The following is a 27,120-nucleotide window of genomic DNA, read 5'->3' as shown; positions in this document are numbered from 1 at the left end:
GACCCCATCCTCCTCCCCGGCACGGACCCTATCCTCCTCCCCGGCACGGGCCCCCCATCCTCCTCCCCGGCACGGACCCCATCCTCCTCCCCGGCACGGACCCCATCCTCCTCCCCGGCACGGGCCCCCATCCTCCTCCCCGGCACGGGCCCCCATCCTCCTCCCCGGCACGGGCCCCCATCCTCTTCCCCGGCACGGACCCCATCCTCCTCCCCGGCACGGACCCCATCCTCCTCCCCAGCACGGACCCCATCCTCCCCGGCACGGACCCCATCCTCCTCCCCGGCACGGACCCCCCATCCTCCTCCCCGGCACGGACCCCATCCTCCTCCCCGGCACGGACCCCCCCCCCATCCTCCTCCCCGGCACGGACCCCATCCTCCTCCCCGGCACGGACCCCCCCCATCCTCCTCCCCGGCACGGACCCCATCCTCCTCCCTGGCACGGACCCCCCCCCCAACCCCCTCCCCGGCACGGACCCCCCCCCCCCATCCTCCTCCCCGGCATGGACGCCCCAATCCCCCTCCCCGGCACGGACCCCCCCATTCCCCTCCTCGGCACGGACCCCCCCATCCTCCCCGGCACAGACCCCCCCCCATCCCCCTCCCCGGCATGGACCCCCCCCCATCCTCCTCCCCGGCACGGACCCCCCCATCCTCCTCCCCGGCACAGACCCCCCCATCCTCCTCCCTGGCACGGACCCCCCCCCATCCCCCTCCCCGGCACGGACACCCCCCATCCTCCTCCCCGGCACGGACCCCCCCCATCCCCCTCCCCGGCACGGACCCCTCCCATCCTTCTCCCCGGCACGGACCCCCCCCTCCCTTCACTCCCCCGGAGCCCAGCCCACTCTAACCACCCCCCAGGCCGTCACCCACCTCCACGCTGGTCGGCGTAAACCTGGAGCACAGGTTGACGCCGACTAAAAGGAGGTTTGATTTACGTCGACGTGACCGGTCATCACGTCGACGGGACTTCGGCCCATCCGGACGGGAGAATATCGGCAGACCCAAAGTCTGCTGCCTTGCGCCCACCCGTGCCATTCTCCGACGTCTGCGACGCCATTAACGCCCCGCCGACTTTTCTCCCTTCGGAGACTTCGGCAACCGGCGGGGGCGGGATTCACGGCGGCCAACGGCCATTCTCCGACCCGCTGGGGGGTCGGAGAATGACGTCTCAGGGGTCACAGCCTGAGGATTCAGGGTAAACCATTTCGGACAGAGATAAGGAGACATTTCTTCACACAAAGAGTGGTGAGCCTGTGGAATTCATTACCACAGGAAGTAGTTGATGCTAAAACTTTGAATATATTCAAGAGGCAGCTGAATATAGCACTTGGGGAGAATGGGATCAAAAGCTAAGGTGAGAAAACAGGATTAGGCTATTGAGTTGGATGATTAGCCATGATCGTGATGAATGGCGGAGCAGGCTCGAAGGGCCAAAAGGCCTCCTCCTGCTCCTATCTTCTATATGTCTATGTATCTAGAACTCTGTCTCCTGTTAGCTAGCCAATCATCTATCCATGACAATATCTTACACGTGCACCATGAGCTTTTATTTTCCACAGTAACCGTTGATGTGGCACCTTATCAAATGCCTTCTGGAAATCTAAATGCAGTACATCCAACGGTTCCCCTATATCTACAGCCCATGTGACTCTTACAACAACTCCAATAAATTGATCAAATATGATTTCCCTTTCATGTAACCATGTTGACTCTGCCTGATTACCTTGAAGTTTCCAAGTGCTCTGCTGTAACATCTTTAATAATAGTTGACAGATGTTAGGTTAACTGGCTTGTAGTTTCCTGCTTTCTGTCTCCCTCCATTTTTTAATAAAGGAGTTACATTTTCTGTCTTCCAATCTAATAGAACCTTCGCCGAATCTAAGGAAGATTGGGAAATTAAAACCAATGCATCATTGACCACATCTTTCAAGACCTTAGGGTGAAGTCCATCGGACCCGGGGATTTGTCAGCCCACAGACCTAACAATTTGCTCAACCACCACTTCCTTGGTGATTGTAATTTTCCTGAGTTCCTCCCTCCCTTCCAAATCCTGATTTCCAGCTATTTCTGAGCTGTTAATTGCACCCTCTATGGTTGAGAAAGATGCTGAGAGGTTGCTACCCCTTGTGGGAGAGTCTAAGGACCAGAGGGCATAATCTCAGTGTAAGGGGTCTCCCATATAAGACAGGGAAAAGGAGCGGAGTGAATCTGTGGAATTCTTTACCGCAGAGGCTGGAGAAGCTGGGTCGTTAAGTATATTCACAGCTGAGATAAACAGATTTTATCAATAAATGTGTAATAGTGCGAGGTATCACTGAGCAGATTTTTGTGTAATGAAGAGGCTTATTGGAAACAACAATGAGGTTCAACTATATAGAGGCACAGCGGTATCTCATACAGGTCTGCACTCCATGACTCCTGGGTCCACACTGCCCTGGCCCCTGCTTTTTCCCTATTGGTCAGGGTTTGCGCGTTCCTGCACAATAGGCACTAAGCGGGTCACATTGTCCTTGAAAAATCACCCCTTTAAGGGCCATGCTACCGCATTCCTCCCATCTAAAGTCCCTTGACACACACATATATAATACAGTATATTAGGGTAGATACGCCATGGGGGAGGGTGGTAAAACAGTGCAGGTTATTACAGTTAACTGTGTGTCACTCGAGGTGCTCACCTAACAGCCATTCCACTCCAAAGCTGATTACCTCGCCTTCCTGCATGCAATTTAGCGTCTTGCTCACCGCATTCTCAGAAGCATCTTTCTCGGCGCATTCAGTGGCTTACAACCATAGAATCCCCACAATGCACAAGGAGGCCATTAGGCCCATCAGGTTTGCACCGACCCTCTGAAAAAGCACTCAACCAAGATCCACCCCGTCCTGGTGTAAACTCATAACCAAACATGCACCCCTCTGGACATTAAGGGGCAATTTAGCCTGGCCATTCGTCCGAAACTGCACATCTTTGGACTGTGGGAGGAATCCGGTGCAATCAGAGGAAACCCACGCAGTTACAGGGAGAACGTGCAAACTCCACATCGACAGTCATCCAAGGCTAGAATCGAACCTGCTCCCTGGCGCTGTGAAGTTGCAGTGCTAACCACTGTGCCACCATACCCCCCTTTTCTCTCGTAATTTTAGTTTCAGCTAACAATTTTCTTTGGACATTGATATTGCTGATGCCACGCGCATAGCATGTCGCTTAAAGCCGAGCCGAATTCGCAGTGTTCTGCTATTTGGTGAAGTTTGGCAACAAAAGCAGAAATTGTCTCCCCTGATGTCTGAATTAAATTGATAGCGGTGCAGTATAATGGAGGGTCTGGGGTTGAAGTGCTCTTTCACAAGTGTCACTAGCTGGTCACCCCATATAGTTCTATGGCCTCTGGGGATGTTAACTTCTTAATCAGGTGGTAGGTCTGGGGCATAAAAACCATTAACAAAATTGACCTTGCTCACCTTCCCCCATGATCTCATTTGTGGAAACAAATACCAGCGCCTCTCGATATAATCTTCGGCTGTCTGGTCAAATGGAGGCATTGTTTCTCACTCACTGTTTTTTCTGCCAACTTTGTCTTTTCCGTTTCTTGGAGATTTGCAGTACAACCCCTTCCGTCACGAATTTCGAGGCTTGAGATCATTGTCCGATTACTCTTGTCACCAAGAGCGCAAGGCATCACTGTATCATTCTTGTATATCGAAGAGGTTTATTAGAAACAACAATGAGGCCCAACTATATACAGCACAGAGGTAACTCATACAGGTCTTCATTCCATGAAACCCGGCTCCACACATTGCCCAGGCCTCTGCTTCCAGAGCCCCGTGCTTTTTTCCCATTGGTCGGGGTTAACAGGCTCCTGTGCAATAGGCCCCGAGCAAGCCATGTGGCCCGTGAAAGACCATTCCTTAAAGGGGCTCTGCTGCTACAAAGGAAGTGAAGAGTTATGGGGATGAGGCAGAGAAGTGGAGTCTATGTTTATCAGATCTTTTATGATCGCATTGAATGGCGGAGCAGACCCAGTGGGCTGAATGGCCTACTGCTGCTCCGACGGCTTCAGGCCTTATGGTTGGTTGAAGGTAGAATGGGGCTCAGCTTTGATCGTCCTGTGATCAGATCACCACATTCTGTTTAAAATAGCACAATTGGACAGTCACATGGTACTATACCCCTGCATGAGTCTGCACCTTTTGAAGAGAGAAGAATAAAATGAAAAATTCAGGTCAAAGACCTTTATCAGAACTGGACAATATTAGTGATGAACACATTTTAGAGAAGTATAAAGCCAGAGAAAATGGTGAAGAGTGGGAAGGAGAGTGGGGAGGAGGAAAGTATTAAAGGGAAGGTCCATTATAGGGTGATAGACAGGAGAGATTAAATTGCGGAAAGAATGATAATGATGCCAGGCAAAAAGGGGTAATAATGGAACAAGAAAAGAAACTATCGAAAGACTGAAAATGTCCCTTGATTGATTTTCCGACATAGGGATTCATAGAATTTACAGTGCAGAAGGAGGCCATTTGGCCCATCGAGTCTGCACTGGCCCTTGGATAGAGCACCCTACCTAAACCCACATTCTCGCTGAGTGCTCAGCTCTCTGTTGTATACTTGCATTGCCAACATGCTCACTTCCTCTGGTTGTAAGTTCTAAGCCCCAGTCCTGGACATGAGAAAGTGACCCAGGCTGACCGACATGTGCACCACCAAGGAAGTGCTGCATTGTTGGAGGGACCGTCTTTCAGGTGGAAGGTCCAGCATGGCCAAGCAGCATGGTTGCTATTCTGAAATGATGCAGTTGAATGAGGCAATGGGCTTTTGGTCTGAATGTGTGTTTGTGTTGGTTTCAGATCTCAGTGCCTGCTCCCAGTGTGTGAATGCCCTGATCTGGATCCTGCCACTGAGCTGTGACAGACTGGAACAGCTGATCAGTTTGGTACGTACTATCTCACAAATTTTTTCACTGACAGCTCCCCACACTTTTCTCCCAGCTGAAACTGGGGGACAGCCAACCACCCTGCTCGATGCTGGAGTCATTACTCTGCCCACAGGGCGATGGGTGGTTGGTGGTAAATTACTCTGTGCCCAAAGAGGGCTCATGCCACTTGCTTCTCAGTGCCTGAAGGTGAAGCAAGGGAGGGGGCAATATTCCAGTGGGGTTTTATTATGTCTCCTTTATTCAGAATCCTCTCTGTAGATTCGAGAATGCTGAGCGATAATGTTGGAACTACTCAGCAGGTTATGCAATATTTGCATTGGAGAAAAACAGAGTTAAGGTTTTGTGCCAATGACGAAGGAGTTGGTAATGGGACAACAAAAGATGGGCCTAGAGGAGGTGTGAATGGTAGTAGTGGAATTATCAACAATAACTGCTATAAAAAAATAATGGGCTGCAGAGGTTATGATCTGATAATTGTTATGATACTCGTAGAGACCGATAACCTTTCAAAAAGAGATTTGATTTCCCAGTGACCCATTCAAAGGATCACACAAAATTTCACATTTTAAGTCTTTTACTGTAATAAACAAATGAAAATCAACATCAACTCTACTTTATTTCATATGCACCTAATACAGTAAATGACAGTAAAGATGTTCCCTTAACTTTCTAACACAAGCTACTCCCAGCTTCCAACAAGCTTGCTTCTTCCCGTTTTGCTGAATTGTAACATCCAGTGTCCATCATAAGCTATTTCACTCAGTCTTTTAAGAATCCCCAAACTGACTTCCAGCAGCAAAACCCAGTCCAGTGACTCCTTCTCCTGGAATACCACATTGAATCTTCCAGTGTCTGCAAATCCCTATTAATTGGCCAGAGAATGAGTTCCCCCCAGCATTCTGCCTGGGAGCTGACAAAGGACAGCCTTTTCCCCTGCCCTCCCCAAAGCTGCAGTTTCCCGGTCTCCCTCTCTCTCTCTCGGGCTCACTCTCTCTCTATATATTCAGGGTCTCTGTTAGTAAGTCTGCATGTCTAAGTCCACACACAGCAAAGTCATTTCCTCCTTTGTGTTCAGGTATGAAAGCCGCACTTGAGTTTCAAAAGGATATGCCCTGGGCCCCATATCCTCATAGCAACCAGGTTACATAGGTTTATCGGTGGGGAAAACCGCTGGGCGGTCACATGTCTGTTCATTCCACCTAAGTTTTCCATGAATTAAAAGAGGCAGTTTAAAACATAAGCATGCCATAAAATCACAAACTTGTAACAAATGGTTGAGCTCAGTGTTGAGTCTGGAAGACTGTAAAGTGCTTAATTATAAGATGAGGTGATGCTCCATAAGATTGGGCTTCAGCGGAGTTGTGTAGGGGATTGAGGGCAGAGAGGTCAGATGGAGATGAGAATTAAAACGCCTAGTTATAGTAAGCTCAGGGTTGTGCTTGCAGACTGAATTGAGGTGTTCACCCTGTCATGGGGCGGCATAGTGGCACGGGGTTAGCACTGCTGCCTCTCAGCGTCAGGGACCCGGGTTCGATTATGCCATTGGGTAGCTGTCCGTGTGGAGTTTGCACATTCTCCCTGTGTCTGCATGAGTTTCCACCGGGTGCTCCAGTTTCCTCCCACGGTCCAAAGATGTGCAAATTAGATGGATTGGCCGTGATGAATTGTTTCTTAGTGCCGAAAGATGTTCAGATTAGGTAGGTTACAAGGATAGGGCTGAGCAGTGGGCCTATTTAGGGTATGTTTGCTCGGGTAGGTGCAGATCCGAGTGACCTCCTTCTGCACCGTAGCGATTCTATGGAAAGCGGCGATCACACAATCTCTGTTAGGTCTCCCAGTGTAGAGGAAACCAGTCCATAGCAGCAAATACTGCATACTGAATTGAAAGATGGACAAGTAAATTGCTGTATCACCTGGTAGGGGTGTTTGGGGCCTTGGACTCCCTTCAGTCCAGAAACACGGCCCTGGGTCACTGACCACCTGCCTTTTAATTCTGTGCTAGACTCCCACTGACAACCTAGATTGTTCCAGTGAAGCTAGACAGAAGCTCAAAAACAACATGCCATCTTTTGATTAGACGTACTTCCATCTCCGGAATCAATGTTGAATTCAACCATTCCATGCTGTGTCTGAAAAGCAGCTCGCCGTGACGCAGCGGGATCACTTCTTAGCAAATCTGCATATGAAAGCGAGACAGCTAGTCTCACTTTAATGTGCAGATTCCTGAGTTACCTGAGGCGTGGGATCAATCTCCCTCGCACTCGGAGACCTTGGGTGAGCGCTGTTCAGTGCTGATCTCCACAAATGGGGAACAGACAGGATGGCACTTGTGAGGGTCTCCCAGGGGAACGGAGGCCCCTAGGTGCAAGCCCTTAGGGATAGAGTTGTACATAGAATGATAGAATTTGCAGTGCAGAAGAGGGCCATTCGAGTCTGCACCGGCCCTTGGAAAGAGCACCCTACTTAAGCCCTCGCCTCACGCCATCCTTGTAACCCAGTAGCCCCACCTTTGGACACTAAGGGAAATTTAATCATGGCCAAACCACTTAACCTGCACATCTTTGGACTGTGGGAGGAAACCGGAGCACCCGGAGAAAGGTCACGCAGACACGGGGAGAACGTGCAGACTTCGCACAAACAGTGACCCAGCCGGGAATCAAACCTGGGACCCTGGAGCTGTGAAGCAACTGTGCTAACCACTGTGCTCTGTGCTGCCCAGGTACCCTGGCACTGCTGATGCCACCTGGGCACCCTGGCAATGCCACCAGGGTGTGAGCCTGGCACTGCCAAGGTGCCAACCTGGCATTTTCTGCGCGGTATGATCATTCTGCCCCGCATGGATGTTAAGGGGGTGCAAGAGGGGACTGGAGACCCTCCCATAGTGCGTTGGGGCTAGGGGGAGTTGCGTTGGGGGCCTCGGAGATTGCGACGCCGTTTGAAAATAGCGTCCCGATCTCTCGCTGCACTGAAGTGTTCCGGCGAGTAGAGTTCTTCAGTGTGCACACAGGGCTGTATGTGGCCTCGCCTGCGCATTCCCCGCGGAGGCATCTTATCAAACACGAGTCGCGTTTTATAGCCTTGCACTGCGAGCACCAGGAAACACGTGGCTAAGCACGCTCGCGATGGGACTTTGTTCCCATTTAGTTAAATCACGCCCATAATCTTTGCCCATTTTTGTTCTCCCATTCAGTCCTCCTCTAGACATATCATTTGTTCCTTTGTTTGTCCTATTACTGTTCCTTTCGCCTTGACTTGTCATCCCTTTCATCATTTTATCTCTCCTGTCTTGCATCCTAATATAGAGCCTACTTTTTGTTCCTTTCCCCCACTCTTCCCCCCCCCCTTTCTGTATTTTGTTTATAACCTGGAATATTGGCCCGTAACCTGTGTGGAGCAGCAAAGATTGAAACTCTGCTCCGGGTTTCTTACCTTGAAATCCAGCTGCTTCTGGTATACAATTGGGAAGATATGACACTGGGAATCCTCAACATTGACTTCAGGTCCCATGAAGTCTTATGGAATCAGGTCAAACGTGGACAAGTAGATCTCCTAATGGATGATCACCTGTCCCCCCTCCGTTCTCCTCTCTGTTGAACGCCTCTTGGAAGAAGCATTGAGGGTGTCAAGTGCACAGAATGTATTCGAAGGGGGACTTTGATGCCCATTAACAGGAATGTCTAGGTGGTACCACCACTGGCTGAGATGGCTGAGTCCTGAGGGATCTGTCTGCCCCATGTTCTGTTCTCTACCTTACACCAAGGAGTAGGCAGAAATGGGGTATTTTCAAGTTGGCAGGTTGTGAATAGTGGAACGCCACAAAGATCAGTGCTGAGGCCTCAGCTACTTACAATCTATATTAATGACTAAGATGAAGAGACAGAGAGTAATGTATCTATGTGTGCTGCTGATGAAAAGCAAAGTGGAAAGATAAGCTTTGGGAGGAATATGGAAACGGTGCAAAGAGGTATAGGCAGCTTCAGAGTGTGTGCAACAAGATGGCAGGCGGAGTATAATGTAGGGCTGTGTGATGTTATTCACTTTGGTGCTAAGAATCGGAAATCAGAATATATTTAAAAGGTGATAAACTTGCAAGTGTTGATGTTCAAAAAAACTTGGGAGTGTCTGTACCAGGAATGAGGAAAGTTAGCATACAAGCGCAGCAAGCAATTTGAAAGATAAATGACATGTTGGTCTTTAGCGCGAGTGGATTGGAGTACATGAATACAGAAGTCTTGCTACAGTTATACAGGGTTCCAGGGAGACCACATCTGGAAAGCTGTGTGTAGCTTTGGTCTCCACGTTTAAGTAAGGATGTTGCGTTGGCAGCAGTACAATGAAGATTCATTAAATTGTTCCCTGGGATGAGGGTTTGTCCTATGACGACAGGTTTTTTTGAACATCAACACTTGCAAGTTTATCACCTTTTAAATATATTCTGCTTTTCGATTCTTAGCACCAAAGTGAATAACATCACACAGCCCTAAATTATACTCAGCCTGCCATCTTGTTGCACACACTCTGAAGCTGTCTATACCTCTTTGCACCGTTTCCATATGACAGGTTGAATAAATTGGTTCTCTCTGGAGTTTCGAAGAATAAGAGGTGATCTCAGTGAAACATTCACAATTCTGAAGGGGTTTGATAGGGTAGACACCGAGACGTTGTTTACATTGGTTGGGGAATCAAAAACACAGAGGCCATAGTCTCAGGATCATTTAAGACTGAGATGAGGAGAAATGTCTTCACTCAAAGTGTTGTAAATCTTTGGAATTCCCTACCCCAGAGGGTTGTGGATGCTCCATTGATGAATATATCTAAGGCTGGATAGGTACATTTTTGGTCTCTGGGAATTAAGGGAAATGGGGAGTAGGTGGGAAAGTGGAGTTGAAACCGAAGATCAGCCATGGTTGTAATGAATGACAAAACAGGTTGAGTGTCCTGGGTTTCAGGAAGATATAGACTGGATTGTCAAATGGGCGGATAAGTGGCAGATGGAATTTAACCCTGAAAAGTGTGAGGTGTTACACTTTGGAAGGAGTAATTTGAATGGCCTGACACTGGGAAGTTCCGAGGAACGAAAGGACCTTGGTGTGTTTTTCCACAGATCTCTGAAGGTTAATACAGTGGTGAAAAAGGCCTTTATCCATCGAGGCATAGATTATAAAAACAGGCAGGTCATGTTGGAGTTGTATAGAACTTTGGTGAGGCTACATCTGGAGTACTGTGTGCAATTCTGGTCGCATTATAGGAAGAATGTGACTGCACTGGAGGGGGTGCAGAGGTGATTCACCAGGATGTTGCTTGGGATGGAACATTTAAGTTGTGAAGAAAGTATGGATAAGCTTAGGTTGTTTTCGCTGGAGCAGACAAGACTGAGGGGTGACCTGATCGAGGTGTACAAGATTATGAGGGCATGGACAGGGTGGATAGGGACCAGCTGTTCCCCTTAGTTGAAGGGTCAGTTACAAGGGGACATAAGTTCAAGGTGAGGGATTTGAAGAAAAACCTTTTTACCCAAAGGGTGGTGATGGTCAGGAATGCGCTGCCTGGGAGGGTGGTAAAGGCAGTTGCCTCACATCCTTTAAAAAATACCTGGATGAGCACTTGGCACTGATGTGTTGGGTGTTCTGGATCACATACAGGTCACCAACACTTGAAGTAGTGCAACACTATTTTATTAACAGGTTAACTATTTAAACATACTTGAACTGTGGGTAAATACGATACCAGCTTTAACTAAAGACCTTTGCCTTGTCCTAACCAGTTGATGCACTCAGCACATGGTGAATGTCTATGTTGCAGGCTGTGAGCTCTGTGCTCCTAGCTAGCTGCTACTCGAATGAGCGGGAACCTTGATGTCCCCTGTCTTTAGAGTGCGTGTGCTCTCACTGGTGATTGGCTGCAGTGTTGTGTATATTGATTGGTCCCACTGTGTGTCCATCAGTGTGTGTCTGCACCATGATATACTGGTGTATATTATGACAGGCACGTCATAACATTCAAGCCTATGGGCCAAGTACTGGCAAGTGGGATTATGTGGGCAGGTCGTGTGTCTTTCATGTGTTGGTGCAGACTCGATGGGCCGAAGAGCCTCTTCTGCACTTTATAATTCAGTGATTCTGTGAGTTAAGATAGAGATCAGCCAGGATCCAACAGAATGGCAGAACAGGCTTGAAGGGCTGAATGGCCTCCTTCATTTCATACTGCAGCAAACAGCATTGCCTATTTTAGATCAGTTCTGACAACTGGGTCCTGGCTGCTCTATGTGCAAGGGTACCTTGGATTGTAGTGCATTAAATGATGCATTTCTGGGTGATGCTGGATGAAGAATTAAGCAAGAATCTTCACTGTTTGAATGATTATCGTCCTGCACCTACCCAGCTTTTTGCACAGGTCTGCGGGTGTTTATCAGGAGGGGTTTAGAGCTCTGTGCTTATGTTAAATTGAGCTGATATGATGGTGCTGGGTTGATATGACATGGATAGTGAGTGTGGAACTGCTCAGCTACATCTCCGGTATCTGCTCAGCACTTGTTCCAGAATCCGCTCGTGTTTTTTCCCAATAGTCTGAGGAGGATGCTTCTCATTGAAAGAGTGAGGACAGATCCTAGCAGGTTAATGTCTCTGTCTCTTTGATTCTCATCCGCTCTTTATTCTGTTGTAGCTGGAAATGTGTCAATCACCCCCTACGGTATGCCCTCAACTGACTGACAAAGAGGTGGCGAATCTCTGGAACGAGCCCCATGTCCGAGACTTTCTGCAGGTTATTGGATACGAGCAGGCTGGAAAATACCTGTTCCACAACCCCAGGGACCTCAACAGGTGAGTGCACTGCCCCGATTAAACAGAATGCAACCCAGAACAGCATTTAACACAGGGACACACTGGACCCTGAGGGGGAGGGGGGATGTGCAGGGTGTGTGTGGTTGGCTCCTGTGCGGGCAGACTGGCACTTTCTCTTGATGGTTCTGGTTGGAGGCAATAGAGTTTCGCTCAGTTCGTTGGACAGATGATGCAGAGTGAGACCACCAGAGTGGGTTCAATTCCCGTCCCGGCTGACGTTATTCATAGAATAGATTCCCTACAATCCAGCAGGAGGCCACTCGGCCCATCGAGTCTGCACTGAACCTCTGAATGAGCACTCTACCGAAGCCCACTCCCCCACCCTAACCCTGCAACACCACACACTGATCATGGCGCCAACCCACCTAAACAGCACGTCACTGGACACTAAGGGCAATTTAGCAAGGCCAATCCATTCATGAAGGCCCTGCCTTCTCAACCCTGCCCCTCACCTGAAAGGAAAAAGCAGCCTATGGTCATCTGGGATTATGGCGACTTTGCTGACTTTACCTGGAGACAATGTAATTGCAGGAGGAACAGCCCACATAATCCATTACTGATCGCAACCATTTTGTCAATCTGGGGCAAATACTGAATCTCCCTGAGGTCACTCTTGACTATCTGCTGGTAGTTATCACTACAAAGCAACAACAGCGGTGTGAGAGACATTTTCGGCCCACTGTCTTGATGAATTAAGTGATGAATTAAGGGAGGAGGACTGGGAGTCAGCTTTGGTGGTCTTGACTCAAACTCAGCCACACCCAGTTTGTCTGCTGGAATCCAGTGCTTCCAGTCCGAAACCTGAACTGCACCTTCCCAGTACAGGCCTGACTGGCTGGAGCCTTCAACCATAAGTGGGAAGAGAGCACGGATACTTCCCAGGTCAGGAGTTAATGCACTGTCACTGAGTGGGCACCTTCTACACTGGGACAGCCAATACCACCATGTATAGCTCACTGATCAGCAGCGAATGTGGGCCTACATAGACACCCCAGGTCCAGAACAAGGCCCTCTACCTTGATGATCTGGGCCCTAAATCCCTTTCCAGGACTGTTAGCACAGTTGCTTCACAGCTCCAGGGTCCCAGATTCGATTCCCGGCTTGGGTCACTGTCTGTGTGGAGTTTGCACATTCTCCCCATGTCTGCGTGGGTTTCCTCCGGGTGCTCCGGTTTCCTCCCACAGTCCAAAGATGTGCAGAACAAAGAGAACAAAGAAAAATTACAGCACAGGAACAGGCCCTTCGGCCCTCCAAGCCTGCGCCGATCCAGATCCTCTATCTAAAACTGTCGTCTATTTTCTAAGGATCTGTATCCCTCTGCACCCTGCCCATTCATGTATCTGTCTAGATACATCTTAAATGATGCTATCGTGCCCGCCTCCATCACCTCCGCCGGCAATACGTTCCAGGTACCCACCACCCTCTGCGTAAAGAACTTTCCACACATAGCTCCCTTAAACTTTTCCCCTCTCACCTTGAACTCGTGAACCCTAGTAATTGAGTCCCCCACTCTGGGAAAAAGCTTCTTGCTATCCACCCTGTCTATACCGCTCATGATTTTGTAGACCTCAATGAGGTCCCCCCTCAACCTCCGTCTTTCTAATGAAAATAATCCTAATCTACTCAACCTCTCTTCATAGCTAGCACCCTCCATATCAGGCAACATCCTGGTGAACCTCCTCTGCACTTTCTCCAAAGTATCCACATCCTTTTGGTAATGTGGCGACCAGAACTGTACGCAGTATTCCAAATGTGGCCGAACCAAAGTCTTATACAACTGTAACATGACCTGCCGACTCTTGTACTCAATACGCCTTCCGATGAAGGAAAGCATGCCGTATGCCTTCTTGACCACTCTATCGACCTGCGCAGCCACCTTCAGGGTACAATGGACCTGAACACCCAGATCTCACTGTACACAATTTTCCCCAGGGCTTTTTCATTTACCGTATAGTTCGCTCTTGAATTGGATCTTCCAAAATGCATCACCTCACATTTACCCGGATTGAACTCCATCTGCCATTTCTCCGCCCACTCTCCAATCTATCTATATTCTGCTGTATTCTCTGACAGTCCCCTTCACTATCTGCTATTCCACCAATCTTACTGTCAACTGCAAACTTGCTAATCAGACCTTCCTCCAGATCATTTATTTTTTATTTTAAATTTTTTTTTTTATTCTCCTCCTTTTTCACATTTTCTCCCACATTTACATCCATCAACAATAAACAATAATCAGCAAGATATGTCAGTCCCCATAATAACAACGATCCCATCTACCCACCAACCCCCAAACCTCAACCTGCATGTTTACATAAACAAATGGCAAAAAGGAATCAGGGATTACCCGTAGTCACCCTCAATCTTACACAGCTCTCCCCCCCCCCCCCCCCCCCCCCCCGGTCTCCAGCTCCTCCCGTCCACTGCCTCTTGTACAACTCCTCCTCCCAACCTCGGTTCCTTCCCCCCAACGTGGAGGCCCCCACCCGGGTCACTTTCCCCCTTGCCCGGCCCTAGGAAAGCCCAAAGATCCCCTTTTAGCACACAAACCCCGCATATCTACCTACACCCCAATGAACCCTCATTTTGAGTGAAAGTCCCGTCCCTTCCCTTATCCAAATATATACCACATTGGCTCCTTTAGTCTCCACACCCGCGCGCAGTGATACAAAAAAGAAGAAAATACAGTCATGAGGTTACATCGGCACATGGCCATTCCTCAATTTGTCAGTTCTGCCACAGTCCTTCTGCTTTCGCAAACTCCTCCGCTGTTTCCGCCGTTCCAAAATAAAAGTCCCTGAGCTTGTAAGTCACCCTCAGCTTCGCTGGATATACAATGCCGCACCGCACCTTGCTAATGTACAGTGCCCTCTTCACCCGGTTGAAGGCAGCCCGCCTCCTTGCCAGCTCCACCGTGAAGTCCTGGTATACACGTATACCAGATCCAGCCCACTGCACCACCCGCTTCTGCTTGGCCCAGCGCAGGACCTTCTCCTTCTACACTGTACCTACGGAAGCACAGAGTCACTGCCCTTGGCGGCTCACTCGCCTTTGGTACAGGCCTCCACGACCGATGAGCCCGATCCAGTTCATATCGGGAGGGATCCTCCCCCAATAGTTTTGCCAAAATCGCGGCAAAATACTCAGTCGGCTTCGGTCCTTCAACTCCTTCGGGCAGCCCCACAACCCTCCAATTCTGTCGCCTGGATCTGTTTTCCAGATCTTCCATTTTTCCTCGCAGATCCTTGTTAGTGTCCATTACCTTCCGCATCTCTTTCCCCATCGAGGCAAGTTGATCACCGTGCTGCAATAACGTCTCCTCCACTTCCTTCAGCGCCTCCCCTTGCTCTCGCACCTCCGCCACTGCGCTCGCCACCTCCTTCCTCACCGGGGAAACCGCCTCCTCCACCTGCACACTCAAAACCTCCCTCATCTCCTTCCTCACCGTCTCCATGCATTTCGCAATCTGCGCCAACTGCCTTTCAAATTCCGCAGCCATCACCTTAGTTATTTCTTCAGCCCGTAAGCAGTGCGGCCTTCCCTGGTGCTCCAGCCTCCATTTTCCTTGGTGACCCCGCAGTGACCTTTCCACTCCCCGACGGACCTTCAGCTGTTTTTTCTTTGGCCGGTTTTTTGCTCACCCTCGACATTTTTCTTTGGGGTTTTTTTTCCCTCCTGTGTCTTCACTGTGCCTCCTCCGTGCCTTCTCCCTGCTTCTGTCGCCTCCGTGGACCCTGGGACCGGGCTTAAAGCCCCGAAAATGCCGTTCCCAAACGGGAGCCCTCCATTGTGCAGCCGCCTCCCGCCCGCCGACACCCGAAGTCCCTCCAGATCATTTATGTATATCAGAAACAGCAGTGGTACCAGCACGGATCCCTGTGGAACACCACTGGTCACAGTTCTCCATTTTGAGAAACTCCCTTCCACTACTACTCTCTGTCTCCTGTTGCCCAGCCAGTTCTTTATCCATCTAGCTAGTACACCCTGGACCCCATGAGACTTCACTTTCTCCATCAGCCTACCATGGGGAACCTTATCAAATGCCTTACTGAAGTCCATGTACATGACATCTACAGCCCTTCCCTCATCAATCAACTTTGTCACTTCCTCAAAGAATTCTATTAAGTTGGTAAGACATGACCTTCCCTGCACAAAACCATGTTGCCTATCACTGATAAGCCCGTTTTCTTCCAAATGGGAATAGATCCCTCAGTATCTTCTCCAGCAGCTTCCCTACCACTGATGTCAGGCTCACCGGTCTATAATTATCTGAATTATCCCTGCTACCCTTCTTAAACAAGGGGACAACATTAGCAATTCGCCAGTCCTCCGGTACCTCACCCGTGTTCAAGGATGCTGCAAAGATATCTGTTAAGGCCCCAGCTATTTCCTCTCTCCCTTCCCTCAGTAGCCTGGGATAGATCCTATCCCGACCTGGGGACTTGTCCACCTTAATGCCTTTTAGAATACCCAACACATCCTCCCTCCTTATGCCGACTTGACCTAGAGTAATCAAACATCTATCCCTGACTCAACATCCGTCATGTCCCTCTCCTCGATGAATACCGGATGCAAAGTACTCGTTCAGAATCTCACCCATTTTCTCTGACTCCACGCATAACTTTCCTCCTTTGTCCTTGAGTGGGCCAACCTTTTCTATAGTTACCCTCTTGCTCCTTATGTATGAATAAAAGGCTTTGGGATTTTCCTTAACCCTGTTAGGTGGATTGGCCATGCTAAATTGTCCTTAGTGTCCAAAAAGGTTGGGCAGGGTTACTGGGTTACGGGGATAGGTTGGGAGGGGGGGGGGGGGGGGGTGCGGCTTGGGCAGGGTGCAGACTCGATGGGCCGAATGGCCTCCTTCTGCACTTTAAATTCTATGATTCAATGACTGGGTACTAACACTACCCCCTGTCTGCTTGGTCCTGGTTCTTGACCCCATGCACCTTGACAGGGCCAGTGGGGGCATGTACATCAAGGTGTCTTCCACCTCCTCCAGCCTTGGACCTACAGGACCACCATCTCTACTCAAATGACAAGAAAGTGTCATTAACCCAATAACGGGCTTGATGGGGCACTGTCAGCCTTGTGGGGCAAACAAGGCCCCAGGTTTAATTCCTGCTCAACACTGAATCTTGGCTGGGACAATGATGGGGAAGTTACAGTTAGTCAAGGTATCCACTAAAGAAAGTGGAAATAAAGAAATGGAATTGAATCTCAGGAATGTTATGACCTTGGACAGGCTGCAGAACAATACCAGGGTCTTTGGATTAAATAATGAGGACATATTGCATTGGTTTATATTCCCTTGAGAGTTAGGACCAAATCTGAGTAAGGGTTTAAAATGGTTAAAGGCATTGATAGGGTAGAAAGAGAGGAATTATTTCCTCTGGTGAACATGTCCAGAATAAGAAGGACTAATCCTTCACGGGCACCACGGTGGCACACAGAGCCAGGGACCCAGGCTTAATTCTGGGTTTGGGTCTGTGTGGAGTTTGTATGTTCTCCCTGTGTGTGCGTGGGTTTCCTCTGGGTGCTCCGGTTTCCTCACAGTCAAAAGATGTGCAGGTTAGGTGGGTTGGCCATGAAAAGTGCCCCTTAGTGTCCAGGGATGTGGTTAGGTTGTGGGGACAGGGCGGGGTAGACTGGTGAGTGGACTTGGGTAGACTTTCGAAGGGTCAGTGCAGACTTGATGGGCCGAATGCCTCCTTCTGCACTGTCGGGATTTTTTAATTCTGTGACATTATTCTATGATCTTAGAATTAAAGATGTTTAGTGCTGTTGACAGAAATCAATATTTCACACAAAGGGTAGTGAAAATCTGCAACTATCTTTACAGACAATTCAATCCATTTGATATAGACTCCATAGAATCCCTACAGTACAGAAGGAGACCATTCAGCCCATCAAGTCGGCACCGACCCTCCGAAAGAGTACCCTACCTAGGCCCACTCTCCCACCCAATCCCCGTAACCCCGTGCATTGATTATGACCAATTCATCTACCCTGCACACCTTTGGACTGTGGTAGGGAATCAGAGCACCTGGGGAAACCAACGCAGACATGGGGAGAACATCCAAACTCCACACAGTCAGCCAAGGCCGGAATCAAACCTGGTTACCTGGCACTGTGAGGCAGCAGTGCTAACCACTGCGTCACGGTGTCCCCACAAAAGGTCTGGCTGCCAGTTGGTTGTAATTTAGAGATTTCTGTTAGGCTGGGGAAGCAAGAGACATGTATTAAAGGTAGGTAAATGGATCTGAGGTGGATGATCATCCTTGATGTAACTGAATGCTGGGATAGGCTCGAGGGGCTGAACAACCTGTGCAATCCAGTACAATCAGACCAGGTTCAATCTAGTCACTACTGGTGAATGTACAACCCACGAATGGCCAAGGGCAGCTTTGGAATCATGGGATTGTATTGTTCATTGACACAGTAAAGCCATAATGACCAAACCCCCTCATCACTTTGTCCATTGAAGCGACTGCCTCTGTGCCAATATTCGGGACATGAGGTAACCCAGATGGTGTGCCAAGGAGGTGGAACAGCCACGTAACAAACCAAAGATGAGAAGATAGGAACAGAAGTGAAGTAGACCATAAACCCTTTGAGATGCTTTCTCTATTCTATTACACCTTGGCTGATCTATATCTTGATGCCATCTACCCCCCTTGGTTCTAAAACTCTTAAATCGCTTGCCTAACAAATCAAAACACAATAATTAATCTCAGATTTGAAGTTTTCAATTTACCCCCAGACTCAACAGCTTCACAGGAGGTATATTTAAATTTTGACGAACCTTTAAGTGAGAAAATGCTTCCCAACATCACTCCTGAACAATAGCTCTAATTCTAAACTCCCACAAAATGGCTTCGCTGCATCTACCCTTTAAAATGTGTCAACCATCTTATTTTACCCTTTAATCTTCTATACTCAAGGGAACACAAGCCTACTCTATGTAACCCAACATCATAATTGACCTCTTTCTGCCCTGATATCATTCTGGTGAATCTGCATTGCCAAAGCCAATCGGCCTTCCTAAGGTTCAGTGCCAAAAATTTAATGAACTTTAGATGGGGCCTGAACACACACCAGATAGGTTCAACCATATCCTGTTGCCATTCAAGCTGCCAGTTTAGTATTACATGATGGGAGTGACCCTGTTATTGTCCACTCATTACAGCACCAGTGACAGGCCTTTGCTGATTGTCATTAAGGTTTAGGTATCGAGGGCGGCACGGTAGCACACTGATTAGCGCTGTTGCTTCACAACGCCAGGGACCCAGGTTCGATTCCCGGCTTGGGTCACTGTGCATTCTCTCATGTCTGAGTGGGTTTCCTCCGGGTGCTCCAGTTTCCTCCCACAAGTCCCGAAAGACTTGCTTGTTAGGTGAATTGGACATTCTGAATTCTCCCTCAGTGTATCCGAACAGGTGCAAGAGTGTGGCGACTAGGGGATTTTCATAGTTACTTAATTGCAGTGTTAATGTAAGCCTACTAATAAAGATTATTATTAGAGGCCTGGCAGTCCTAGTCTGGTAGCCAGAGCCTTCAAGCAGTGCCCCCGATACACGCACAGTAAGGAACATCCAACTATCCAGTCCAACTATGGAATTTGATCTATTCCACAGGTCACTGCTGCTGGGGAGTCTCAACCTGTTCTTAGCTCTGCGCCCAGAGCCATTACAGAGAGTTACACTCCCTAAACTGGACCTTCTGCAAAACGCCTCAGACAGTGTGAGAGACCAGCAATCTCGACAGGAATCTCAGAAAACCAGGGCGCAGGGGGAGGAACAACCCAGACAGGATCTTCAGGAACCTTTGGTACAGCGAGAGGAACAATCTGGACAGGGTCTTCAGGAACAGTCAACACCAGGAGTAGAGGAATGCAGACTGGATCCTCAGGAAGTCTCAGCATCGAGAAAAAAACGATCCAGACACGGCCCTCAGGAAACCTCGGTACAGCAGGAGGATAAATCTAGGCAGGATCCTCAGGACACTTCAGCAGGGACCAAGAGAGACAAGAAAACCAAACTGGGTCCTCCGGAAGGTTTGGTAGATACCAGGAGAGTCAGGAAAACCAAACAGAGTTCCCCGGAAAGTTTGTCAGATACTGGGAGAGACAAAACAAACAAACAGGGTCCTCCGGAAGGTTCGGTAGGTACCAGGAGAGACAAGAAAACTAAACAGGGTTCCCCGGAAAGTTTGGCAGATACTGGGAGAGACAAGAAAAACAAACAGGGACCTCCGGAAGTTTCAACAGACACTACGAGAGATAAGGAAACATGCCAGGAACCGCAGGAAAATTTGTTAGATTCCATGAAAGATGAGAAAACTAAACACGTTCCTCAGGAAAGTTCAGAAGGCAACATGAGAGATAAGCCAAATATGCAGGGCCCTCAGGAAGATTCAGCAGACACCGTGAGAGATAAGAAAAATAGTCAAGGCCCTCAGAAAACCACAACGCCAAGAAATAAGAAAAATAGACGGGGTCCCCTGGAAATCACAGAAGCAAGAAACAAAAGAACCAACCACGATCTGCAGGAAGCCTCAGGGACGAGCAGTAAGCAAACCGAACAGGACACTCAGGAAACAGTAGCAGACTGTGAGACAACAGCACACCCACCTGGAAAGTCAAGAATCCAGCTGAACAGCCTGAAGCCATTGCTTGTGCTGAGACGCCAGGTAAAGATCGGCACACCAGAGAGACAAACACTGGGCAGAATCCACTCTCCAATAACAACAGAAACAGGGTCCATAGACATTAACAGAATAATCATCATGAGACCTAGAATAAATATCAAGGGAAACTTCAACGACCCCAAAATAAACTGGCAAGAGAGAGAGTGAAAGAGGAAAAGGGAATTGAGTGTTCACAGTGTGTACAGGATTCCTTTCTTACCCAATATGTATGAAGTCCGACAAGAGAGAAGTCCCAGCTGGAGCTAGTAATATAGGAAGGTAGCCAGAGCAGATAAGAGAAGTGTAGGGAAGCATCTAGGCAACAACGATCACAACATAATGGTCTGGACTTTGAGGTCAGTGGTGACTGATCGGCGTTCGCCACTGACACCAAGGGCAGCTACCCCATAAAGATCTAATCTCTGTGGCGTAGATTTCCCATTCTCGATATCAGTTTGAAGCTGCCGCTAAGTCAAGGGGATCTCCAGGCATCCAACAACAGTGATGCCATTAAGCAGGGTAAGCAGCGAATTCACGTTGAAATATTCTCACAGGCAGTAAACCAGCTAGTAAAATGCACTGATTGTCCTTCACTTTTAGGTAACTTTTAGAGAGTGAAATAAACGATTGGGACATCATGCCCATGGGATTAAGGTAGAAACTGAAGCAACTTAAAGAAATTTAAAACATGTGGATTTGTTTTCATCATGATTGAGAAATTTGATGTTCCGCAAATTCAAACGTTTTCATGCTTCGTGAGGCTGTTCAGCAATAATGATGAGCATAATACATCGTTAAAACCCAGTTACATTCCTTTACCAATCTGGTATGTTTTTGAGGGTTTTTACAGTGCGGGAAATGATTTAAAAGTATTCTCCGCGCCCTTTTTTGGCAGTCAGGAATGGCGGCCGGGGTGTGGCGTGAATCCAGTGGGAGTCCCCAACTGGCTTTTATGCTGCGGGATTTCCCTCTCAGATTGTCCCTTCCCCCCGGATTGGAGTTCCCACAATGAAAGATTAGTACCCTAGTGCAATACATTTACATCTCATTAGTGGGTGTTCCTGCTGTGCTACCCCCCACAATGTGATGTCCCATTAGCAGGGTTTACAACAGATCTGGACTAATAGGGAACTGGCGAATGGTCCCCTCTTGGGGCACACAGACAACCCCTAGGAGGGAGATGGTGATGCTCAGGCATTGCCCCCAGGGAGCAGCGCCTGGGCACTGCTGGGGGGGAGGGGCTTTCGATGGGGAGGCTCAGGGTGGAAGATTCCCTGGGCGGGATCCTGTGTCCTTGCGGGTGAGGAGGAATGGCATGTGTCCCTAGGAGGAGGTGCCATGGGGACTGAGTCTTTTCATGCTTATTTTAATCGGGTGGGGTGAGCTAAGGGGCAATTTAGCATGGCTAATTCACCTACCCTGTGAAGTTTTGGGTACTCTGGATCTGTGGAGACTGCGTCTACCTTAGCAGTAACATAGACAGGCTACCAACACTTGTAATAGTACAACTCTATTTTATTTAACTAAGAGCTGTTAAACATACTTGCACTGTGGGTCAACACTATGTTAGATTGACTGAAGAACTGTGCCTAACCTGACCAGCCTAGACTGCTAGCACATGGTGGATGTTTGTGCTACTGACTGCGGGCTCTGTCTGTCTCAGAGGCTGCATCCCGAATGAGCGGGAAAACTAGTGCCCTCTGTCTTTATAGTGACCGCGCCTTAACTGGTGATTGGCTGCTGTGTTGTGTGTGTTGATTGGTCTTGCAGTGTGTCAGTCAGTGTGTGTCTCTGCACCATCATATACTGATGTGTATATTATGACATCCCCCCTTTTCTAAAAAAAATATGTGTTTGTGGCAATAAATAATGTAGTATGCGAATGTTCCTAACTATGTGTGGCACATGCGAGCATATTTACAGGACTATGTACAGAAACTCTAAGATATTTACATTGGAAGGTGTCTAGTGCAGATGGACAGTATGTAACACAAAATATAACTAGAACAACAGTATGTACAAACCAGTGAGTTAATCAAACAGGGTAACAAAACAATCAGTTCATGAGTTCAAAGAGTCCATGAATTCAGGCAGTTCATAAATTCAGTCTCTGAGGTGGGCGCCAAATTCTGGTTGACCACCTCAAGGGTGGGTCAGGAGCCACCTGTTCTGGAATGGGCGGGACTGTGCCAGACTCAGAGGGTGGCAGAGCGAAAGGGAGATCTGCGAAGTCCGTGACGGGTTCGTCGTGATGGCGAGACAGGACATGATGATCTGGTGGCGAGCAAGGAATGAGTCGTAGTGCCTGCCTATTTCGACGAAGAAGAGAGCCGTCTTGTAGACGAACCAAAAATGACCTGGGGGGGGCCACTTGTCTGGGCACCACAGCGGTGGCGGACCAACCACCATTGGGAAGCTGGACACGGACCTCGTCATCAGGAGCCAGAGCAGGGAGATCCGTGGCACGGGCGTCGTACGCCGATTTGTGTTGGGCCCGAGACAACTGCATTCGACGAAGGACCGGAAGGTTGTCCAAGTCCGGGACATGAATGGCCGGCACCGTCGTCCGCAGCGTGCGATTCATCAACAATTGTGCTTGTGACAGGCCGGTGGACATTGGAGCTGACCTGTAAGCAAGCAGGGCGAGGTAAAAATCGGATCCTGCATCGGCCGCCTTGCACAGGAGTCGTTTGACAATGTGCACCCCCTTTTCAGCTTTGCCATTGGATTGGGGGTAATGGGGACTGGACGTGACATGTGTGAAGTTGTATCATTTGGCAAAATTGGACCACTCCTGACTGGCAAAACACGGGCCATTGTCGGACATCACCGTGAGCGGGATGCCATGGTGAGCGAAGGTTTCCGAATGACCACAGCTGAGGTGAGGTCGTGTAGCCTAACTACCTCCGGGTATTTGAGAAATAGTCCACTATGAGGACGTAGTCCCGGCCAAGTGTGTGGAACAGGTCGATGCCTACTTTGGTCCCCCTTGGCTGAGCAGGCTGGAAACGCTGGCATGTTGGGCAGTTAAGAACGGTGTTGGCAATGTCCTCGTTTATTCCAGGCCGGTCCACTGCCTCACGGGCCCTTCGGCGGCATTTCCCCACTGCCAGGTGGCCCTCATGGAGCTGCTCAAGAACGAGGTTCCGCATGCTGTGCAGAATGACGATCCTGTCCAGCTTTAGTAGAATTCCATCTACCACCACCAGGTCATCTTTAATGTTATAGAATTGAGGGCATTGGCCCTTGAGCCACCCGTCTGTCAGGTGGCGCATGACACGTTGGAGCAGGGGATCGTTCGCCCTCTCACGACGAATATGGATGAGTCGTTCGTCCGTGGCGGGCAGATTGGATGTGGCGAATGCCACCTGAGCATCAATTTGGCACACGAAGCCCACTGGGTCGCAGGGTGTGGTGACGATGAACTCCTTACCCGGGGTGTAGACGAGTTCGAAGCCGTACTGCCTGAGTTTAAGGAGAATGCGCTGCAGGCGCGGCGTCATGTCGTTAAGGTCCTTTTGAATGATATTAACCAGTGGCCTGTGGTCTGTCTCGACTGTGAACTTTGGGAGTCCATAGACATAGTCATGGAATTTGACGACTCCGGTGAGAAGGCCCAGGCACTCTTTTTCAATTTGCGCATAGCGCTGTTCGGTGGGCATCATTGCACAGGACGCGTATGCGACAGGAGCCCATGAGGAGGCGTTGTCACGTTGAAGGAGCACTGCTCCAATGCTGGACTGACTGGCATCCGTGAAGATCTTTGTTTCTTTGGCCAGATCAGAAAATGCCAACACCGGGGCCTTGGTCAGCTTCGCCCTGAGTTCCTGCCATTCTTGTTCGTGGGTGGGGAGCCATTGGAACTCGGTCGTCTTCTTAACCAGGTTCCTGAGAGCCGTGGTGTGGGAGGCGAGGTTAGGGATGAATTTCCCCAGGAAATTGACCATGCCCAGGAAGCGGAGAACCGCCTTCTTGTCCTCCGGTGTCTTCATGGCCTTAATGGCAGATACCTTGTCAGCATCCGGCTGCACGCCAAACTGTGAAATGTGGTCTCCGAGGAATTTTAAGTTCTGTTTGACCAAAGGAGCATTTGGCCCTGTTGAGGCGGAGGCCATGCTCATGGATTCGTCGGAAGATGCGTTGGAGGCGATCAATGTGCTCCTGCGGGTGGTAGACCAGACAGTGATGTCGTCCATATATACGCGAACCCCTTCGATACCTTCCATCACCTGCTCCGTTATTCTGTGGAACACTTCCGATGCAGAGATGATGCCAAACGGCATCCGGTTGTAGCAATACCAGCCAAATGGGGTGTTAAAGGTGCAGAGCTTCCGACTGGATGCGTCGAGTTGGATCTGCCAGAACCCCTTGGATGCGTCTAGCTTGGTGAAAAATTTGGCCCGAGCCATCTCGCAGGTGAGTTCTTCGCGCTTTGGAATGGGATAGTGTTCTCTCATAATATTGCGGTTGAGGTCCTTGGGATCAATACATATGCGTAATTCGCCGGATGGTTTTTACACGCACACCATAGAGCTGACCCAGTCAGTCGGTTCTGTAACTTTCAAAATTACGCCCTGGTCCTGGAGGTCCTGCAGCTGCTGCTTGAGGCGGTCCTTGAGGGGTGCTGGTACCATGCGAGGTGCGTGCACCACAGGCGTGGCATTTGGTTTTAACAAGATTTTATAAGTGTATGGGAGTGTGCCCATGCCCTCGAATACACCGTGGTATCGGGTGATGATGGCATTCAGCTGTGTCCGAAAGTCAGCGTCCTGAGATGTGGAAGCGTCAGCGGGTGACAGGGAGTGAACCCTTTGGGCAAGGTTTAGAAGTTTGCACGCCTGAGCACCAAGCAGGGAGGCTTGAGTGGATCCCACTATTTCGAATGGCAGGTTAGCCTTTACTGACCGGTGTGACACTTCAAGCTGGCAAGAGCCACTGGCAGCAATGGCATTACCATTATAGTCCAGAAGCTGGCAGGCGGATGGCAGGATGGTAGGCTTGACACGGAGGCTTTCGAGGTCAGACCGCGTAATGAGGTTGGCTGAAGCGCCGGTGTCCAGGTGCTTCAGCCAGGATTTTGCAGGACATTACCGCTTTAAGTGGGCAGAGCCACAGTTGCCGCACGTCGTGACGTCAGAACTTTCGGTACGCCACCGCGCATGCGCAGTGCGGTCGTAGGTAGTGCGCGCCTGCGCAGTGCGGTCTTCGGCCTCGCCGTCCCCTCGATCAGTGCGCGCATGCGCGGGAGCCCGCGAAAAGTGCGCAAAATGGCCGCCCTCATCCAGGCTTAGGCCCTGGAGTTGTTTAATGGCTTGCACCCGCTCTGCCTCGTGGGGACCTTGCCGCGCCGTTTCAGCTGCTTGAATGTGCGAGTATTGGTTAGTGGCGTGTTCATGCAGAACGCAGATCTCTATGTCTTTTGCAAGAGTGAGCTGCTTAACCTTGAGGAGCTGCTGGCGTAGGGAGTCCGATTGCACACCGAAAATAATCTGGTCACGGATCACCGAGTCGGAGGTGGAGCCGTAATTACAGGACTGCGCGAGGATGCGAAGGTGGGTGAAGAAAGATTGAAAAGGTTCATCCTTACCCTGCAGACGCTGTTGAAAGACATAGCGCTCAAAAATTTCATTTAACTCAATGTCACAGTGACTGCCGAATTTGAGCAGGACTGTCTTGAACTTGGACTTGTCTTCACCTTCAGTGAAGGTGAGAGAGTTTGAGATATGGATGGCGTGGTCCCTGGTCGTGGAAAGGAAGAGAGCAACCTTCCTGGCGTCTGAGGCAGCTTCCAGGTCTGTCGCTTTGAGGTATAGCTGGAATCGTTGTTTAAAGAGTTTCCAGTTCGCACCGAGGTTGCCGGTGATGCAGAGCGGTGGGGGAGGGCGGATGCTGTCCATACTACCGGATGGCTGATTGCTGGTCGAAGGCAGATCACTTGAAGGTAGGTCTATTAAACTCTAACATCACATACTGGTACCATGATGTGTTGGGTACTCTGGATCTGTGGCGACTGCGTTTACCTTAGCAGTAACATAGACAGGCTACCAACACTTGTAATAGTACAACTCTATTTTATTTAACTAAGAGCTGTTAAACATACTTGCACTGTGGGTCGACACTATGTTAGATTGACTGAAGACCTATGCCTAACCTGACCAGCCGATACTGCTAGCACATGGTGGATGTTTGTGCTACTGACTGCGGGCTCTGTCTGTCTCAGAGGCTGCATCCCGAATGAGCGGGAAAACTAGTGCCCTCTGTCTTTATAGTGACCGTGCCCTAACTGGTGATTGACTGCTGTGTTGTGTGTGTTGATTGGTCTTGCAGTGTGTCAGTCAATGTGTGTCTCTGCACCATCATATACTGATGTGTATTTTATGGCAACCTGCGCATATCTGGACTGTGGGAGGAAACCGGCGTTTCCCGGAGAAAACCCACGCAGACATGGGGAGAAAGTGCCAACTCCACACAGACAGTCACCCAAGGCCGGAATTGAACCTGGCTCCCTGGAGCTGTGAGACAGCAGTGCTAACCACTGTGCCACCGTGCCAACCCTTGAATGTGGATAGTCCTCCCACAAAATCCAGACCAATAATGTTTAAGATAATGTTTGCTAAAACAAAGACCCAAGAAAAAGACTAATTTTGAAAGGGA

General features: G+C 49.4%; 1 protein-coding gene across 4 annotated transcripts in view; it reads left to right on the top strand.

Moving 5' to 3' along the window:
- Positions 1–27,120, top strand: part of LOC140399050 (uncharacterized) — a 765,316-nt gene that overhangs the window by 707,948 nt on the left and 30,248 nt on the right. For 3 of the 4 annotated variants that reach the window (XM_072488134.1, XM_072488132.1, XM_072488133.1), the window contains exons 19-21: positions 4,851–4,936; positions 11,603–11,760; positions 19,416–20,469. In XM_072488134.1, coding sequence (XP_072344235.1) covers positions 4,851–4,936; positions 11,603–11,760; positions 19,416–20,469 — 1,298 coding nt within the window. The remainder of the gene's footprint in view (positions 1–4,850; positions 4,937–11,602; positions 11,761–19,415; positions 20,470–27,120) is intronic. The other variant, XM_072488135.1, reaches the window with a different exon arrangement.

The sequence above is a fragment of the Scyliorhinus torazame genome, chromosome 22, assembly GCF_047496885.1.
Source record: "Scyliorhinus torazame isolate Kashiwa2021f chromosome 22, sScyTor2.1, whole genome shotgun sequence".
NCBI lineage: Eukaryota > Metazoa > Chordata > Chondrichthyes > Carcharhiniformes > Scyliorhinidae > Scyliorhinus > Scyliorhinus torazame.
Note: the sequence above shows the minus strand (reverse complement) of the source record. Positions and strands in the feature narration are given on the sequence as shown.